This window comes from Protopterus annectens, chromosome 2.part1 (genome assembly GCF_019279795.1).
Source record: "Protopterus annectens isolate FY-2018-M chromosome 2.part1, PAN1.0, whole genome shotgun sequence".
Classification (NCBI taxonomy): domain Eukaryota; kingdom Metazoa; phylum Chordata; order Ceratodontiformes; family Protopteridae; genus Protopterus; species Protopterus annectens.
Genome location: NC_056729.1, coordinates 267,910,447 through 267,931,401, shown reverse-complemented (window position 1 = coordinate 267,931,401; position 20,955 = coordinate 267,910,447). Strand labels below are relative to the sequence as shown.

Here is a 20,955-nt window from a genome sequence, read left to right as displayed (position 1 = left end):
AAGGGCTTATTCAATCTTTGGTACTGGGACATTTTTACCTAGCACCATCTTCTATTGAGGACGGAGGGTATGAGAGTATAGCAGTTTTAACTGAGTCAGTATCTTGGAATTAATGTCTGTCTGTATATTGAAGTGCTCAGTAAGAAGTTCAATGTTATAACCAAGATATTTTTGCTGCTTAACATTTGGTATAAGATTCTGTTTTAAATCTGTTAAGAGTAGGGGAGGAAGTGATACAGCACTGTTAACTGTGGTGAAATGTAATTTGTTTTGGTGCTATTTGAAGTTTGAGAGCCAGTTGCAAAAGATGGACTACTTCATGTCTAACCTGTTTTTCAGTATGTCTGTTCTGGCTAAGGAGAGCTTTGTTGTGATGAAGCATATCCATCCCAAATGGATTAATGTCGGCATCATATGACAGTGATAGGTAACACCTGTAGCTGTTAAATTTAGTAATAAGACCATCAGAGGCATAACTGCTTCCATTGCCTCTTTCTATGAATTTGTCCTTTGTTGATGCTTGTACCATAGACACGTTTTTTATCATTTCACACCTTTATCAGCTATAGCTGCTTGGATTGTTTTTCCAGGTGTTGGCTTCTCTTAGCATCTGTGCTTCAAGGTCAACTTATGTGAAAACTTGCATTTTTAGCCATTTTGCATCCTACTTCCCCAGGAGGAATTTTTAGATGCGTAGAATCTTTCCACATGATACCAGCTGTTAAAGGCCACGTGAACTAAGACTTAACATAGCTATACTGGTTACATTCTACTCTTATCTTGTGCTTGTACAACCCCTCCACCTTCACCCCCCCCCCCCCCAAATCTCACACTTGTAAATGTTTTATTTTTGTACATCTCAGTAGGTGTGCTCAATTGGGTTTCATTGCTTGTTTGGAAGTGGGGAGCAGGGGCTGAGTACATTTTCCTAGAGAGAGAGAATCATAACAGAATATGCCAGTGGGAAGTGCATGGGAAAAGTAGAAGGCAAGAATGTTGTACCAAGATTAGTTTTCAAGAAGAGAAATTTTCACATTACTGCAGAAGGCCTCCTCATGAAGTTCATCTGATATGATGAGTGCTTACTTCTTCACTTGTGTTTGTGTATATTCAAGGGATGGTTACTGTAGGGAGTGGAATAAACTGTTTGCCTTCATGTGATTAATTTGTAGGACTTGTGTGCTACTTGCAAAATTTTGCAGTAGTACCTTTCATATTACTAAAATATATACTGTGAGATGCAGAAGGCAATGGGAAGTACTTTTCTGTAAAGAAACTGATTTCTTTTCTTTTCTTTTATTCCAATACAGTTCTGTTCGACAACCCCAAAACAACAGTTAATGTTCCTCTTACTTGTGGTGGAGGAAGTGGAATTGTTCAGAGCACAGCATTGCTTGTTCTGAGGTCTGACAAAGCAAAGCTACAAGATGAAGTTAAGCATCTTAATAAGGAGAATGAACGTCTAACAAGGTAATCATTTTTGTTTTTTTTAATACTTTAGTGGGAGTGTCAAAGTTTTCTGTTCTCTCGCCAGAACTTTGAAGGCTGTCTGTAGTAAAAAACTGTCAGGATTTCTTTTTGTGATTATCCCCACCTCAGCATAATTCTGAAACTTCTCTAGCTGCTTGATCTGATGTTGTCTTCTTCATTCCTCCTCACGATAGGGTCTTGGATCCAGCTTGGCCACATTCTACAGACTTGGGTCCGATTCCAAAGCTCCTCCCTCCTACCCCTCATCCACCCAAGTACCCCAGATCTCATTTGCCAGTTCAGCAAACAGGACACTGATCTTGTTCTTTCAGGCTTGGGTTAGTGGAGTTTTCCTAATTCTTGCAGTTTTCCAGCTTTAGGTGGATTCTGAAAGTCCTTCCTCCATTTTATTTCTCTTTGAAAGCGTGTACATGCGCTTTCTTCTTTTCCTGTAGAAAAAAAAAAAAAAAGTGTAGGTTAGCTTTATTTCTGCCGTTACTTTTACAGGTGTGATAAAGGTTAACAAATAGCTTAAACTTAATGTGAAGTTAGAAATTACAGTTAAAAAATTTAGAGTTAGAAGATTAGAGTTTAAAAAAGTTTAGAATTAGAACTTACCTGTTCTTTAGCTTATTTGTGGTGACAGTTGGTTTTGGCATTTTTTTCGCTGGGTCATGGACAAACCTTTACCCGGCTTTAAACGCTGCACTTCTTGTAGGCATAAAGTCCCCAACCAGGATGCCCATAGAGAGTGCGTGTACTGCCTGAGTGCTGACCATTTGAAAGCAGAGTGTAACATTTGTGCCGCTTTCAATCCACGGGCTTTAGGAGACCATAGAGATAAACTTATTCTTAGGGGCCTTTTCCCTCAGCTCTGGAGGCTCCGACCCCTTCTGTGGCTTCTTCCTTGTTTGTCTCCTGCTCCTAAAGAGTCAAAAAAGAGGTCCCTTCCAGTTTCCTTGAGGGACTCTATTGAAGCTAAGAAGCCCAAGAGATCTATGGATCTGACTTCGGATCCACAGAAGTTACCTCCCCATTCGAATCCTACAGCTTCTATGGATCCAGGGGATATTACTGTATCTCCTACGCCTTTGTTGGCTCCTATATTGGATCCCATATCGTTGGATCAGAGGAAAGCAACAAGGTCTCCCGCACCTTCCTCTAAGTCCAAGCATTCCCGGCCTCCCTCGTCTGCTTTAGCAAGGTCCTCCAGAAGCTAGTCCGATGCAGATATGAACAGGATGATGAGATTTCTCAAGGCCCAGATCCAGATGGGGGGGTAGTCTCGGCTCCATACCCTGTCAGATCCGTGAGGTACCCAGGCTATCCCATCAGGACTCCTCCTCCAATCCAACCCTCTGTTTTGGAGTCGCAGGATTCAGGACTACCATGTGCATCAGGCTCGCTCAGAGGACCCTCCCCTCTTTGACACCAAGGATGCCCTTGACTAACCCTGTTCAGCCTCTTCAGAGCAGAATGAGTCTTGAAGCCATGGTGTTGGTGCTGGGGACAGGGGTCGGCTCCTTCCTTCTCGGAGCCATCTCTTCCCTTAGGCCCCTCAACACTTGACAGCTCGAGTCCGATCCCTTCTGGAGACTGTGGATCCAGAGCGAATACTGCCCATTTTTCCTTGGTGGTTTCAGCTTTGGGGGAGATGAATAGGACTTCTCCTGGTCTTTCAGCCTTTCAAATAGTGAATAGGGTTTTCTCACGAGTTGGATATTAGACAACACATGTTCTCCAATCCATCCCTGTACCTTCGCCGGATCCAGGCCTTGCTCACTGTAGTCCTGCTATGAGTCTTCCTGTCCTAAGCTGCCTCCAAGATTTCCCTGCTCAAGAGGGATCCTCTTCTTCCAACATTTCTCCAGAATACCCAGCTGAGGAAGTCCCTCGAAAGCAAAACGTGTGAAACGAAGCACATGGACTCCCCATTGAAGTCTTTAACCGAGAATACTGACTTTGATGAGGGGGAAAGATCCTCCTGATCCCTATGTGAAGACGTTTCCTTTGGGGACATCTTAGAGATCCTGAAGCAGAAAGGTGGGTGGTCTGCCCAACCTCCTTCCTTTGAGGAGTCAGTTCTGTTTGGAGGTGTTTGGGATGGGCCTATCTACGTCTGAAGGAGCCAGACAACCCGACACCATCAAGTGCATACCCAAATGACCCAGTCGGTTTCTGGTACCCCTCGCAAATAGAAAACACTGAAGTAAGGGTCCCATAGTTGATGCCATTGTGGTGGCAGCAGCCACCAAGAAAATCCTGGCAGAAGATACTGCCAATGTCCATCCACCTAACAAGGAGTCTAGAGCACTGGACACGTTTGGGAAGCACGTCTACGCCTCGGCCACCTTTGCTTGAAGTTGTTGAACTACCTAGCTTATTTAACTCTGCTACAGAGAGAGAGAGATCAGATGAAGGAACTCTCTCAGCTTCTCTCTGAGTCCATGCTTGTGGAGGAATTTAAGAAAATTTCTCCCAAGTTGACCACTCTTTCATCCATGTCCAACTCATCAATGAGGTTAATCTCCCATACCACAGAGGGCACCTCTCAAGAAGCCGGTTCAGGACTTTCCCTAAGGCGGCATGCCTGGATGAGGCTATGTGATTTTGCAGAGCCCTTTAAGGCATCGTTTGTTAATGATGGCTCTACCCTTTTTGGGCCATCAGTTTGAGACACACAATGAAAAGGACAGAAATACTTTTTCTGATGTTGGAATCAAATTTTCTACCCCCACAAAGGTCCTTCAGGAATTAACATCAGGGTAAGAAAATGTGGGTTTCACAAATCCCAAGGGCCTTTCCAGGACCCACATGGGGAACCCTCCTCTAGAGGCAGAAGAGGGAGTTTGATGGTAGATGCCGCCCCAGGCATATGGAGTCCGCAGAACCAAGGATTTAGGGAACCCCCTTCCAATTAGCTCTACCAGTGCTCCTGAAGCGCTGCCCAACTGTCCATCTCTGGAGGCAGTCCGGGGCCGACTAGCTTTGCACACAGAAGCCTGGACCCAATTGACTCAAAAATGGGTGGGTGCTCACCATAATATCCAGAGGTTATTACAGTCCCTTTGCTCTTCTTCCACCAAAGTCCAAAAGCCTTCTCGATGTGCCACTCAGTCAAAGGGAGCAGACAGCACAGAAAATCCAATCTATTGCCAAAGAGAGTCATCCGAAAGGTCCCAACCAAACAGAGAGGATTTGGAACCTGTTCCCGCTTCTTTTTGGTGATGAAAAAGACAGGGAAACTAAGACCCATCCTGGATCTAAACTAAATGAATACGAAAAGAAATTAAGGTTCTGAATCATTACGGTTCAGTCCATTCTGCCACTGTTGCACAAGGACAACTGGACCTTTGACGCTTACTGTCTCATCAAAATAGACAAGGCACTCCAGGAGATATTTGTGCTTCTGACTTAGGAGCCAATCATTACAAATTCAGAGCACTGCCTTTTGGGCTCACTACAGCCCCTTGGGTGTTCACCAAATGCATGGTGGTGGTAGTGGCTCAAGGGATTTCAGGTATTTCCATATTTAGACAATTGGCATTGGCTTATCCAAGCCAGGGACTATTTAATCCAGTTATATCACACTCCCTGGGCATCACTTTAAACATGAGCAAGTCCAACCTAACTCCAGTACAAAACCTGGAATTTATAGGTACACTGCACAACACAAGGGATCAGATAGCTTCTCTTCCTTCTCGCAGAGTAGCCATTTTGAGAAATCAGGTACAGGAACTGTTAACCAACAGATCCCCATGGCTCACTTGATCCTGCAGACCCTACAGTCCATGTCTCCAACCATTCTGTTAGTCCTCTTAGCCAGATTTTTCATGCGGGTTCTTCAGTGGACGTTAGCAACACAATGGTCCATCCTTTATCAGCCATTGTCCCTTCACATCAGGTTGATTCCCATTTGCAGGCATCACCTCAGTTAATGGATACAGTCAGACGTCATTCTAGGCAGACTGTTCTTGAGAAGCCCCCCTATAGCCACTGTGACAACGGATGCTTCCCAGTTGGGGGGGGGGCATTATAATGGGAAGATGGTCCAAGGCACATGGTCCCCTACCGAGACCAGGTTGCATATCAGTGTCCTAGAGATGAGAGCAGTCCTCCTAACGTTGCAAGCCTTTCAGGATGTTCTCCCCTTGGGAACTATTGCAGTACACACCGACAGCAAATCTGTCGTATGGTACATAAGGAGGAACCCATTCTTACGCCTTATGCAGGGAGGCCATGAGGGTGTGGGAATGGGCGATATCTTCAGACCGCCTTCTAGTTGTAACGTATATCCCGAGGAAAACCAACGATCTGGTGGACAGATTGAGCAAATCTTTCCTGGTTCCGCATGAGTGGTCCCTCAAGTCAGTCAGTGGCGAACATGAGCTTCAGCCGTTAGTCAATCTTGCTGCAAATTATTTGCCCCTCCCCTCAACAACAAATGCAGCAAGTTCTTCGCTCTGATCCCTACTCCGGGGGAGTACTTGAGGGATGCACTAGTCCAGGAGTGGCCCCTGGGTCTCCTTTATGCTTACCCTTCTCTTCTGCTCATCCCAAAAGTTCTTCAGAAGACAAGCAAGTTGAAGCGCTCCGTCATCCTCATTTGCCCCTTCTGGCCTTGTCAGGTGTGGTTCTCCTTCCTATGGTCTCATCTGAAATATCCTCCTTGGATTTTGGAGACAAGTCAGTAACTTCTTTCTCACCCGTCAGGGGTGCAGCATCCAAACCATCGAGCCCTCAAACTGACCGCTTGGTTTCTCCACTTCCCACCCTAGTGAGAAGTCCATGCTTAAGTCTCCAGTCAAAAAAATTCTTCTAGCCTGGCAAAAGTCTTCCACCAAGAAAGTCTACACCAGTAAATGGAAGAGATTTGTTATTTGGGCCACAAGCAGGAACACTGATCCTTTTTCAGCACCAGTTTCAGGCGTTTTACTATTTCTTAGCACCCTTTTCTAGGAAGGTCCTAGCTTCTCGACTGTACAATTAGCTATTTACAGTTTTCATACTGCAAGTCAGTCCCATTCTCTGTTCACCTTTAGACTAAATAAATCTTTCATGAAGGGTGTTTTCTTATTAAGGCATGCAATTAAGGACCCATCTCCCCCTTGGGACCTCACTCTTGTGTTGCAAGCTTTGACCCAGGGACCTTTCGAACCAGCATTTAGTTGTGACATGAAGTTGCCATCATGGAAGACAATCCTCTTGATGGCTTTAACTTCCGCTAAGAGGATTTCTGAACTACAAGCCTTATCCTCCAAAACCTCCTTACATAGTTTTTCATAAAGACAGATTGTCCTTACTCACCAATCTGTCTTTTATGTCCAAAGTAGCTACAGAGAACAATATTAATCAATCCATCCAATTACAAGTGTTTTCCAATTTCTCTAAAAAGGAGTATGTTCTCCATCTTCTTGATGTTCATAGGCAACTGTGTTTTTACCTGCACAGGACCAAACAACACAGGAGTGTGATCAGCTTTTTGTAGCTATCTTCTATAATAGGCTTGGACAAGCTGCATCTAAAATAACCCTGGCAAAATGGATATCTGACTGCATCTTGTACATTTACTCATCCAAGGGATTGGAATTATCTGAACCTCCTAGGGAACATTCCACCAGAGCTATGGCTACTTCTACAGCCTTCTATTCTAGAACTTAGATTGATGACATTTACGCGGCAGCGTCATGGTCTAACGCTCATACCTTTGTATCGCATTACAAGTTGGACGTCATATCCAGGAGCAGGGCCTGCTTTGGTTTGATGGTGCTCCGGCATATCCTTGCATGAGGGCCATCCAAGATTTACATATCTGGGGATTCCTGACCCTGTTGTGAGAAGGAATGACGAAGACAACATCAGATTAAAAGGTTATGTTTTACCATAACTTGGCATCTGTGTGGTCTTCCTTCATTCCTCCTCAGTTTCCCACCCAGCCATCCCCCTGCTTTTCTCTTCTAGAGGAACCTGGATGATGAAGGGACTCCTGTGTCCTATGTCTGAGCCTCTTCTGCTGTTCCTTTAATGTGTGGGTGCTGAATGCTTGTAATCTGCAAACTCTGTCTGAGGTACTTGAGTGGATGTGGGACATTATGGATAGGTGGGAGGAGCTTGAGAGTCGAATCCAAGTCTGTAGAATATGGCTGAGCTGAATCTGAGGGTCGGATCCGAGACCCTATCTTGAGGAGGCATTAAAGAACACAACACAAATGCCAAGTTATGTTAAGATATAACCTTTTATTTAGGGCATGCATATCATGATGATGTACATTGAGCTAGGAAGGCATGTCCATTCCCTGTGCTTTCCATTTCTTGTCTTACTTACCCACTTCACTTCTCAGCCCTAACAAACATTACTGCAAAGTTCCAGAATTTGGCACCTAAACAACATACACCAAAGTGTTTCTAAGGATTCCAGAATCCAAAGCAGCAGTTTGTATTACCTGGGAGTGGCACATGATGTGAATAACTGTGACAAGTGCCAGCACTTCATTCTTAACCACAGAGAGCAGTGTGAACCCCCCCCCCCAATATTGCTTGCAACTAGCAGGAGAGTCTTTTATGTGATCATGAACAAGAGTCATATGTGGGAGAAGTTGAAGTGCAGATGCCAGGCATTAGGCAACGTCTTCTTACACCAGAGCCTTTATTAAGAGGACCTTAAACTCCTTGTATGCTGCCCACTGTTTCTCAGCCAAGAGGTCTATGAGTTCACATCTTTTAATGGTTTAAAAGGAGGACCAGGGGAGTTCCAGCAGTTAACCTTTGTGGCACATCCTGTGGTGCCAGCACTGAATTTCCCATGTTTATAGTGTCTGAAGCTTGACCATATTTTCCATCTCATGTAATAAGTCCTCCGGGTCCCTCATCCAAGGCACTCTGGTCAAACCTGGGCCCAGGAGATCTCCTCCTGACATCTTTCTCCTGGGTCTAGAAAGGCTCGTCCAGTTACAGCAGAGGAGCCCTACAGGTCTTCTTGTATCTAGTGTAGTCCTCAGGGATGTCTGAATTATAAGATGTATTCTTGTGGGTGCTGAAACACCCTTACAAATCATGAGTTTGTAGCAGGCCAGGGCTGTGCAAAGATCTTTGATGCCACTTTGGCTTACTCCACCCTTGGCTGGGGACCTAACATCTTGTGTCTGACCCGAGCCATTCACTTGTCACCTTAAGTGTGAGCTAATTTTACCTCTGGTAGATGCAGCAGTAGCTTGGTGATGTTCATCGTGTTACACTGCTGCAGTCATCACACTTGGCTTATCCTGCCGTCAGGCGGTCCTGCAGTCGGCCAGAGTTCCAAAGTCTTGGTCCGGCGTCGGTGCTGTCGCTTCTTCCCTGATGTCAGTGCGCCAGAGGTATACAAGATGCATCCAACGCCATTTTTTTCAGTCTTTCTTGCCACGCGGTGCCCGAAGCAGAAGCAGTTCGCAAGTGCCGGTTGGCCGACTCCTAAGATTTTTTTTAAGTCGAATTTCAGATCTGAAGTCTTCAATAAAGCTAAGTACCCCATTGGGGAAACTTTTTTCTTGCCTCAGACCGATGTCAGAAAAAGTTAATAATTGTATTTCTTGTGGAAAGCAAATACCTCATAAGGACTTCCACTCTTACTGTATTCCATGCCTAGGCCCTGATCACGACGTCACTAGTTGTCGGTTTTGTGCTAGATTTAACAAACGTACTATTAAAAGGTGTTTTGAATTTGCATTGCACTACTTTGGCCAAAGGTTCAATTATACAATGCCGTCGGATCAACCGACGACTGCAATACCGAAGAAACGCAAGGATAAGGATAAACACAGACATCCGAGATCCAACACCGATGACGAAGCCTCTTCTAGGCCAGTCGCCGGTTCTCAGTGAGGCGCTTTCGCAGCCCCTGACACCCGTTACCTCAGAGCCACAGGCCACCTCCGACTTGCACGTGGAGGCAACTAGGCCTCTGGATACTCAAGGTATTGGGCCTACGGAAACTATTCCCTCAGATGAGTCCGGAGCCGCTGAGCAGGCATCTGCTTCTGAGGGTGTTTTCAGACCTTCTCAACTTACCATTAAAACTACAGCCAAGACAAAAGTACCACTAAAGACAAAGAAACAAGTACAGCATTCTCCTGGACAAGCCTCCATGCCTAAGAAACAGATGCTTAAAATGGCCGAAGACCTCATTACTTTAATCAGGGGTTCCCATCCCCCTCTTGAGAAAAGGCCTAGGCAGGATATACAGACTATGATTCCTCTGATTAGGTTTCCATTTCCTCTGATTCCTCTTCAGACCAGGGGTACTCTCTACCCCCCTATGAGGACTCTGATGCTGAATAATCTATCCCATCAGCCTCTCCTCCTGAGGATTATTCTTTTGGGGAATCTTTACATACCATGAGGGAGATTTCCATTGGGAAAGTCAGGATTACTCAGAATCTAAGAAAAGGCTCAGAGATTTCCTTCTATTGCCTCAGCACAGGCCCCTGGCTATTCCGCCTGTGCTAGATATTGTGGATGATGTGTTCTCTGAATCTAGCTTATCTCCTGATTCCTTGCCCCCTGCACCAGCCAAGCCAGATAGGTACTACAGAGTCCCTGACTCTCACAAGTTTCTTTATAAAAACCCTTCTGCAGATCCAGAAACTATTTCCCAGGGTCCAAAAGGGGTTAAGGCTTCCATTGCAAAAAATCCAGTTCCCTCTGACAGAGATTCCAGAGCTTTGGATAGATGGGGGCAAGAAAGTATACACATCTGCAACTTTAGCAGTAAGAGCTTTAAATTGCCAGTTTCACATGCTTAAGTTCCAACAATATTTAATGGCTCAATTAAAACAGAAAATGCTTGCAAGCTCAGAAGCTCCTGATTGTAAAGAAATACAGGATTTATTGCATGCAGTTGAACAGGTGGGAAAACATACTCTGCAATGTGGTTTTGATTCTCTAGAGGCCTCTTGTAGAGCCACAGTTACAGGTTCACTGATTCGAAGGCATGCCTGGTTAAAAGAACAGAGTTTACCTGATCATGTTAAGGCAAAATTATTGGATGCTCCTTTACAGCATGATACCTTGTTTGGTGTTAAGGCAGAAGAAGTGTTAAAGAAAATGGAGGATAAAGTTAAATCTATGCAAACAGTCAAGGATTTCTTACATGTACAGCCACCTCAATTTAGCAGAAATTGGCCTACAAAAAATTGGTCCTTTCCAGTGTCAGACAGACCACAGAGAGGCAGATACAGACGCCCAAGAGGCAGATCTCAACCCCAAGGCTCAAACAGACAATGACAGTGGGGCACCTCAACCCCAAAAGGAGGTGAGGACAAGTCTCAACCTTATAGGAAACGGTCACAATGACTTTCCCCTTCGAACGCCAAGCACTTCCCTTTTAAAAGCCCCCTTAGGGGGAAAACTAGCACTTTTTTCTCAAAAATGGCAAACAATCACCCAAGACAAATGGGTTCTAAATATTGTGTCTCAAGGTTACAGGTTACATTTTCATACTTTACCAAGGCTAAATGAAAGCCAGACCTGCCACAAAATCAATGGGCAGAGGCACAGAAACAAATTTCAGCCCTCATGCACATGAGAGCTATTCAGAAAGTACCACAGCAGGAACAAGGACAAGGATTTTAAGACTCTTCCTGGTCCCCAGAAAGGACAAGGCCTGGAAGCCCATATTAGACCTTTCAATTCTAAATACTTACCTGGATATTCCGAAATTCAAAATGTTGACATTACAGCAGCTTCTACCCATGCTGGGCAAGAACGCTTGGCTTGTTACTCTGGACCTCAAAGAGGCATACCTGCATGCCCCTATCAGACAAAATTGCAGAAGATTCAAAGTTAGTACAATGCACTACCAACTCTGCACTGCCCTTTGGCTTATCTACTGCGCCCAGGGTCTTCACAAAGTGCCTGGCACCAGTAATTGTATTTTGCAGACAAAAAGGAATTCAAATATATCCATACCTGGACGACTGCCTCATTCAAGCAGAGACGAAGGACATTCTTCTACAGCATCTAGCGTTTGTAAAAAGGTTGCTAACTTCTCTAGGGTACACAGTAAACGAAAAGAAGTCAAAACTAGTACCCTCACAACAGATTATATTCCTGGGTGCCAGCTTAAATACAACGGCCCAGATGGCTTACCTCACGCCAGACAAGCAGGTTCAACTAACTCAATATTTTCAGATACTGGCAAAAAGTCCCATCTCCCTGCAAGAAAAATTCTGCTGGCCTTGGGATTTATGGCATCCTGCATACTTCTAATACCATATGCCAGACTGCATATGAGGAAACTACAATGGTACCTAAAAAGTGTTTGGACTCAGCACTCTCACAGTTTAGAAGCAGTAATACCACTGATTCCCTGCCTACAACAGGCGTTTCGATGGTGGGCACAGGCATGTCACCTAAACAAGGGTCAGCCTTTCACCCTACCCACAGCCAGGCAGACTCTAACAACAGATGCTTCGGATTACGCCTGGGGAGCACACATGGCAGGAAAATGCATTCAGGGCAAGTGGACCACAGACCAGATGCATCTTCGCATCAATCAAAAAGAGATGTTGGCTGTGCAAAATGCCCTAACAGCTTTCAAGGACCTTCTGCATCCAGGACAGTTATTACTAAAAACAGACAACACCACAGTAATGTGGTACATAAGCAAGGGGGCAATCATTCTTACCCCCTATGCAGGCAAGCCATGACCTTGTGGAACACAGCTCTAATGTACCAAGTTCACCTGCAAGCACAATTCCTGCCAGGAAAGAAAAATACTCTGGCAGACGATCTAAGCAGAAATATCACGGACCCTCACGAATGGAAATTGAGTCCACAAATCTTCAGCATGGTAACGCAAAAATGGGGATGTCCAGACATAGATCTTTTTGCCTCCTCACTGAATTGCCAACTACAAAAATTCTGCACAAGGACTCATCACAAACAAGCATGGAAAGTGGATGCTCTTTTGTTCAGCTGGAAGAACCTACAAGTTTACGCCTTCCCGCCTCTGCCTCTCCTTTCAAAGGTACTCCTAAAAGCCAGACAAGAGAAACCACAGATGATCATGATTGCTCCAGACTGGCCACGTCAGCACTGGTACCCTATCTTAAGGAACCTAGCACAAGGCCCACCATGGATTTTGCCTCAAATTCCACACCTTCTGACTCAACAAAACAATCAGATCCTGCACGGTCAGCTCAAAACCCTAAACCTGGCTGCATGGCAGATTTATTAGTCAAACCTGGCTGCATGGCAGATTTATTAGTCAAACAGGCAACACCTCTCTCTAAAGTGGTTATGGATGTCATTTTGGAGGCCAGGAGGCCTGGCACCAGGAAAGCTTACTCAGAAAAATGGAAGAGATTCTGTGCCTGGAACCAGGCTCAAAGCCTAGATCCTCTTGTTCCAAACATTCCTCAGATTTTACAATACTTACCTGAAATGCTGGACAGAGGCCTATCCTTCTCATCAATTAAGATCCATGCCTCTGCCATTTCAGCACATTATAACACGGATCGTCCTTTATTCTCACATCCCTTGCTAAAGCAGTACCTCAGAGGGGCTAAAAACATAAGACTGCCCCGGAGAGCACCAACACCAACCTGGGAACCTCAATTTTGTTTTGGAAAAGCTGACCCTGCCACCTTTTGAGCCAGCCAATACAGCCGATCTAAAATTTTTATCATGGAAAACAGCTCTGCTCCTGGCAGTAACTTCAGCATGAAGAGTCTCAGAGCTACAGGCATTAATGGCAGTGGAACCTTTTATAGTTTTTCATCAGGACAGGGTTTCTTTAAGGACAAACCCTATTTTTATGCCAAAGGTGGTATCTAGTGTGGCTCTTAACCAAACCATCCATTTGCCAACTTTTTATCCAAACCCCCAGAATAAAGGGGAGAAACTTCTGCATTCTTTGGACATACACAGGCAGCTACACTTCTACTTGGACAAAACAAAAGCAATCAGAAAAACTGAGCAACTGTTTGTAGCATCTGCTGCAGGATCACAGGGCAAGGCTATCTCAAAGCAGACTATATCCAAATGGATAGGACACTGTATTTGTTACTGCTACACACAGCATGGGAAATCAGTCCCAAATAGCATTAGGCCACATTCCACCAGGGCTACAGCCACTTCAGTGGCCTTTCTCATCTCAGAGGAGTACCTTCCAAGGAAATTTTGGAGGCTGCAACTTGGAGTTCAGTGCACACCTTTACCAAGCATTACCACCTGCCTCTTTACTCTAAATCCAGAGCAGGATTTGCCACTGCAGTTCTGCAGGGTCTCATAGCCAATCCTAACTCTTTATAGACCAGCCACCCAACCTTAGCTTTGGGATTCTACCCAAGTGTGATGACTGCAGCAGTGTAACACGATGAACATAGTACAGTTCTGTACCTACCATAAATGTAGATGTTAAGAGTGTTCACACTGATGCAGTCCAGGTTACCCTCCCTCCATCCCCTCTGAACTAGCTGGCCTTATCTATACCGTTCTATCCTATACAACCTTTGTGGTGTATTTGCTTGTGACTGAAGGTATTGCTTTTATTTTATATGTATTGCCTACCTACTTGGGGGCACCTGACATCTGGGGCAAGAAAAACTGAGGCAAATGGCGTCGGATGCATCTTGTATACCCCTGCTCACTGACGTCAGGGAAGAAGCGACAGCACCGACGCCGGACCAAGACTTTGGAACTCTGGCTGACTGCGTGACCGCCTGATGGCAGGATAACCCAAGTGTGATGACTGCAGCAGTGTGAACACTCGAACATCTACATTTATGGTAGATACAAAACTGTACTTTCCCTTTCAATGTTATGTTCTAAGATAAACTTAATGCCTACAGAGACCTTCAAAGAGTTGAAGAGAGGATTGTATATTCTTATCTTGTAGCCAAACATCCAAATGTCTCTTACAATATAGCAATACATCTTGTTTTTCTAATTCTTGGAGATAATGGATCCCACCACAGTCTGCCCTGCTACGAAAGGGTTTTAAACATAAGCTGACATTACTTGAGGTAATCTTCACAAAACAAATAAGTTGGTATTTCTTGTCTCATCATTATGTTTCTGAACATTAATTCCAGTACAAGCTCCTTGGCAAACTTTATTCATTACTTTAAAGATGGCAATTAGATTTTCTATATCTAGCCTGTAACTGACCGTACTCAAGACCAAACTCTCCAATGTATTCTTGTAGCTCAGATTTGTTACCACTTTAATTTGTTTAGTGTAATACTTCTGGACACTTTCCAATCTAAGCAGGTGTAAAAATAACTATTTTTCTCTGTTGTGGCCTCTAGCTCCTCTGCCAATCCCTAGAAAGACTGAGCCAGTATTTGGAGAAGCCTGGGAATGATCCTCACCCATTCCACAAAACCTGTCCTTGGTGATTTTATTTAACTGATCTGGATGCGTTCAGATTAGTCTTCATTAACTCTAAAGAAGATGGATGTCCTATTCATGCTTCCAACATAGTAGAATGATATCCCTACTTAAGCATTACAACTCCAGATCACTTTACTGATGTACAGAGCCCTGAGATTACAAACAGCTTTCTAATTTCCCTCCAGATATGGAGCCCACAGAAGTTTACCAGGACCATCAAGTGGCTGTTCTTATCTGCCAGTTTCAGACTTAGGTTCCTTAACTGCCAGTCCCACCTCTCCCCGTTCTAATCCTGCTTTTTAGAAAAAAAAAGTTTGTAGGCTTGCTTCCTTTGTGGGCTTTCACATAGCTGCTTGTAGCTTTCATTGTACTGATACTGTCACCAGATCAGCAGGGTCAGGAATTTGCCTGAGGCAGACCTTCTTGAATTCCTCATTCTAAGGTAATTTTGTCTTCAGAAATGCTTCCTGGGACCTGATTTGAAGATGTTCAACAGAGGAAGTGAGCACTGACTATTTTGGTACATATCTGTGACCCCCATCCCAGCTTCCTGCTCTTCTAGGTCTACCTGGTGCCTCAATAAGTCATTCTTAGCTTGTAAGATATGAGGAAGTCTGCCAAATGTCAAGCACCATATCTCCTCTACCCATTTTTCTAGGAGATTATTCCACAGTGCCACTGTTGCAGTCCTGACTTGTTGACTAGCTTTCTAAGTTAAGGCCAGTTCTCCAAGTTTGCTGTGGTTTGCAGCATTGAACCCAGCTTCTACTGGGATCTGACATTGGAAGCCGTCTTTGTGGGAGTGCTGTTAGCCTTCCTTGTTTGAATTTGGCTATATTATTTTGAAAAGTTCCCATGTTTAGGGCACATGTACCCTCTGCCAACAGGCATTGTGGTGTCGTATATCACTCTAGAAGAGTTGTTTTTGCTTTTGAAGCCCCTACCATCTATTTCTTTTTTTTTCTTTTTCACACCTATTACAGTTGAGCTTTTTATCCTCATGATGATAGTGAAGAGTTTCTACATTCAGTGCATGAAGCAACTAATGTTTTGACATGTTCAAATGGCTGCAAGTCAAAACCTGTCCACCATTATATTATGTATATTGCTTGTGAGTCAGTGTTTTGTGCCAGTTTGGTCACCTGAATGTTATGGAGAGAAGACCTCCTGGCCAAACTCGATACTCAAAGCAACAGGATGACATTGTTGTGGATCCCTATTCACAGTCCCGGACTTATGCTACAGTTCCATCCAAAGACAAAGTAGTGGAGGGCTGTCATCAGACTTTTCTGGAGGTCATCCCATTTCTGAATAGCCATTGTAGACCTTTACTTCACTAGCTTGCTGTCAACTACTGAGGGCTCAACTTCAAAACCATCTTTCACATTGGTGATGCAAGAAGGAACTGCCACAAAGAGGGCTTCCGATGTCAGATCCCAGCACAAGCTGGTTGCAAGTATAGAAAACTTCTGGAAGAATCTTATGTTGATCAGTAACAAATGCAGGAATGGTTAAGGAGAGGCAAATTCAAACCAAGAGATGAAAGGTTAATATTGGCAGCCTAAAATAGTGGGCTATGTACATGTTGGTTTACAAAGTCCATTGAACATGTGGGGAAAACGGACAAATGTAGGTTTTGTAGAACCGAATTGGAAACAGTTGCACACCTTGTTGCAGGTTGCGACAAACTATTGGCAGAAGGACTGTATACTGAAAGGCATAATATGTGGCAAGATTGTTGCACTGGGGATTGTGCAAACATTATGGTATTGAAGTTGCTGAAAAACACTGGAAACATGAGCCACAAAGCATGATAGAAAATGATGAAGTTTATATCACATGGGACCACCCATTACCAACAGTTCAAAATATAGATGCTAGAAAACTGGATATAGTGGTTCAAGAAAAGAAGACAAGAGTAGCACTGATCATTGAAATTGCCACACCCAGTAATTACAGTGTCTTGCGTACAGAGAGAGACAAAGTCATAAAATATCAGGATCTGCAGGCAGAAACGAGAGTAATGTGGAAGAAAGACACCCAGACAGTTCCAATAGTAGTAGGAGCAACAGGTCTTATAAAAAAGAATCTACAATCCTATTTAGATATGTTACCAGTCCATGTAACTGTACAAATTGCAGGAGAAGTCATTACTGGGCACATTGCGGGTGCTCCAAAGATCTCTTTTGGCTGACGTTAAAGATTGAAACAATACTAATTTCATTAACTTTAATCGTACTTTAACTTAGAAATAGGGTCCATTCCCATCATGGTATTAGAAACCCAAAAGACTTGAAGAAATTAAAAAGAGTTTAAACAACTCTATTCCCTAGGCTGAATAGCTGGGGCATTCTTGTAACCAGCCTGCTCTTAGGAAAAGGACAGAATCCCTCAGTCATAGGTCAGTGGTTGCATGAACCAAGGACTTGTCTGTCCAGCTGTCCTCATAGGTCCTTTAGGGCTTAATGGCCCAAAGTGAGCAGGGCTACCTGTGTCAAACTTCACCAGTGTCTGCTGTTCACATCTTTGATTTCAAATAACTATGCTTTACAGGTGCAGTCCCACTTTGAGTACCTCGCCTAATGCCAAAAGTGGTTGTGTTGCAGGTCTCACTTGTCCTCATCACTTGTGATAGGTGCATCCCCTGCTTGACACTACCTGGTCATTTGATACTCGTGGTATGCATAACACAAATTTGGCTCCACACACCAGTCATGCACACATTTCCACCCTCTGTTTCATGAGAAGACTCAAAGGACTTTAGTTGCATTGTCTCTGAAATATGTTACACTAATGAAACTTCACTTTCGTAGATCTTCCCTCCATTCCTTTTCCCCAGCAAAGCCTGAAAGGAGGAATAGGACTCCTGAGTTAGTCTCCATGGATCCTGTTATCAAGAGCATCAGTTTTTACCTTTAAGCACCCAGCTGCTGCTTTCCCCATCAACCAAGTATGTTAACATCATGTACAAGTTTTGGCTTAGCAAAATGAGCGCCCCAACCCAGATATATTGGTCAGCTTTTACAGGGATGAGTTTGTTGCAGCAGTGGTTCTAAAGGTCACAGCATTTTGCCAATATGCCTCCTTACAAGGAGTTTGAAGTACTGAGCACTGTGGGCAAGGGGACATTCTTTGCTTTTCTGTACAGGGACCTGGGTCTCTCAAGCAAGTTTTTCATATGTTCAGGTCCCAGTGCCCCAGATCAGGAGCTGGGAAAACTTTCTGCTGTCTCCCTGAGCCTTGGAACATGGAGGAGTTAACTTAGACCCTGTCTCTCTAACTTTTGCAGTCAGCTGCCTTTGTGGCACAACTGCAACTTTGGCTGTAGTTTTGCTTTGGCAAGTGTGACAGTGTCAGGAACATAACTTTGGAAGATGCTGTTGCTGAAGCTTTTAAGGAGGAGTTCTAGCATACTTTCCTGACTAACTCCTTTGTTGTGGAAACCCTGTTTTTCCAGCTACTTAGGAATTGTTTGATGATCTCCAGAAGAGAAAGCAGGCTGTCAACTGTGGAGGGGCTGCATGGTCATCATCTGTCCTCTGTTGCTTTCTGGCTGTAATCAAACACTTGTGAGTAAGAAACTCCTTTGCAACTCAGGAATGGTCCTGTAGACAGCCATCAGAAAGTGGAGAAAATATAGGACGACAGTGACATTGCAAAGAACTGTCCGTCTCTCCAAAATTGATGAAAGGACAAGGCGGAAACTGGTCAAGGATGCTGCCAATAGACCTACAGCAACACCGAAGGAGCTGCAGGAATTTCTGGCAAGTACTGGTTGTGTACTACATGTGACAACATTCTCCGGTATTCTCCATATGTCTGGACTATGGGGTACGGTTGCAAGACGGAAGCATTTTCTAAAAACATCCAGGCCTAGCTAAAATTTGCAAAACAGTACATCAAGTCTCCCAAAAGCATGTGTGAAAATGTGTTATGGTGTGGTGAGACCAAGGTTGAACTTTCTGGCCACAATTCCAAAAGGTATGTTTGGCACAAAAACAACACTTTGCATTACCAAAAGAACACTATCCCCACAGTGAAGGATTGTGGTGGCAGTTTCATGCTTGGGGTTGCTTTTCTTCAGCTGGAACTGGGGCTTTATTCAAGGTGGTGGGAATTATGAACAGTTCCAAATACCAGTCACTTTTGGCCCAAAACCTTCAGGCGTCTGCTAGAAAGCTGAAGACGAAGAGGAATTTCACCTTTCAACACGACAATGATCCCAAGCATACATACAAATCAACAAAAGAATGGCTTCACCAGAAGAAAAATAAAGTTTTGGAATGGCCCAGCCAGAGCCCAGACCTAAATCCAATAGAAAATCTGGGGTGACCTGAAGAGGGCTGTACACAAGAGATGCCCCGCAATCTGACAAATTTGGAGCACTTTTGCAAGGAAGAGTGGGCAAATATTGCCATGTCAAGATGCGCCATGCTGATAGACTCCTACCCAAGAAGACGGAATGATGTAATTAAATCAAAAGGTGCTTCAACAAAATATTAGTTTAAGGGTGTGCACACTTATGCAACCAGCTTATTGTACATTTATTTTTTTATATTTTTCCCCTAATAGATTTGTTTTTCGATTTGAATTGTACAGGTTATAGATCATATTAAAGGTGGGAAAAGTTTTGAAATGATTTATTGTGGTCTCATTTTTTTATATCTCAAAAACCCGGCATTTTTAACATTGGGTGTGTACACTTTTTATATCCATTGTACATGAGTAGCAAAAATTTGAGGGGAAAAAATGATCTGCCAGATGTTCATCGTGCATACAGCTGCAGTCATAACAGATGGGTTCTCCTGCCGTCAGGCGGGTCCTCGGTCGGCCGAATTCCAAAGTCTAGGTCCGGCGTCGGTCGTCGTCACTTCTTCCCTGACGTCAGTGCGACAGGGGTATAAAAGAACCAGCCAACGTCATTTTCTTCGGTCTTTCTTGCCATGCGGTGCCCGAAGCAGAAGCAGTTCGCAAGTGGCAGTCGGCCAGCTCCTGAGATTACGAAAAATTTGGAAACCGAAGTCTTCTTAAAAGCTAAGTACCCCGTTGGGGAAACTTTTCTTGCCTCAGACCGATGTCAGACAAAGTTAATAATTGTATTTCTTGTGGGAAGCAAATACCGTATAAAGATTTCCATTCCCTCTGTATACCTTGTTTAGGCCCAGACCACGACGTCTCGGTCTGTCGCTTTTGTGCTACATTCAACAAACGCACTATTAAGCATCGGGCGGAGTTCGCCCAGCATTTTTTTGGGAAAGCATTTAACTATACCATGTCGTCGGATACTCCGACTCCGGTTTTGTCTAAAAACCGCAAAGACAAGGACCGACACTCGAGGTCCGCGGCCTCTACCGACACCACACCAAAGCCGATTACACGTGGTCCGGTTCTCAGCGAGGCGCCTATTGCAGCCCCTGATTACCGACGACACATCTTTGGTGGTGTCTCCTGTACCCGAGGTCGCAGGCTCCTCGGCCCACACCCCGACTACAGATACCGAAGCCACTCTTGGCGTTGAAACACAGAATGTGGACAGGTCCACCTCCACTCAAGGTGTCTTCAGACCTTCCTCTTCTTTCTCCATCAAGGCTTTCACCAAGTCTAAAGCAACCATGCACCCTAAGAGACCAGCTACACAGGGCCAATCTCCAGGCCCCATGCCTAAGAAACAGATGCTTAAAATGGCTGAGGATTTAATTACTCTAATCAGAGGTTCTCGGCCACCTCCGGACAAAAGGCCCAGAGTGGAGGAAGATTCCCCTCCTCTGATCAGGGCTCCATTATTTCAGAACACTCTGATGATCAGGAACAGTCTTACTCCCCTTTTGAAGACTCTGATGCAGAGGAGTCTATTCCTTCTGTATCCCCCCCTGAGGATTACTCATTTGGGGAAACTTTGCATACCTTAAGGGAACACTTCCACTGGGAGAGCCAGGATTATTCAGATTCCAAGAAAAGGCTCAGGAAATTTCTTTTGTTACCCCAGCACAGGCCTCTGGCTATACCTCCTGTCTTGGACATCCTAGATGATGTTTACTCTCTACCTCCAGCTCCAGTTAAGCCTGACAAGTACTACAGGGTTCCTGACTCACACCAATTTCTATACAAAAG

At 44.4% G+C, this 20,955-nt stretch overlaps 1 protein-coding gene across 1 annotated transcript in view; it reads left to right on the top strand.

Annotated features, from left to right (window-relative positions):
- The window catches only part of LOC122794835 (centromere-associated protein E-like), a 196,574-nt gene that overhangs the window by 32,632 nt on the left and 142,987 nt on the right, over positions 1-20,955 (top strand). Inside the window, exon 2 of the mRNA XM_044063441.1 lies at positions 1,245-1,470. Coding sequence (XP_043919376.1) covers positions 1,245-1,470 — 226 coding nt within the window. The remainder of the gene's footprint in view (positions 1-1,244; positions 1,471-20,955) is intronic.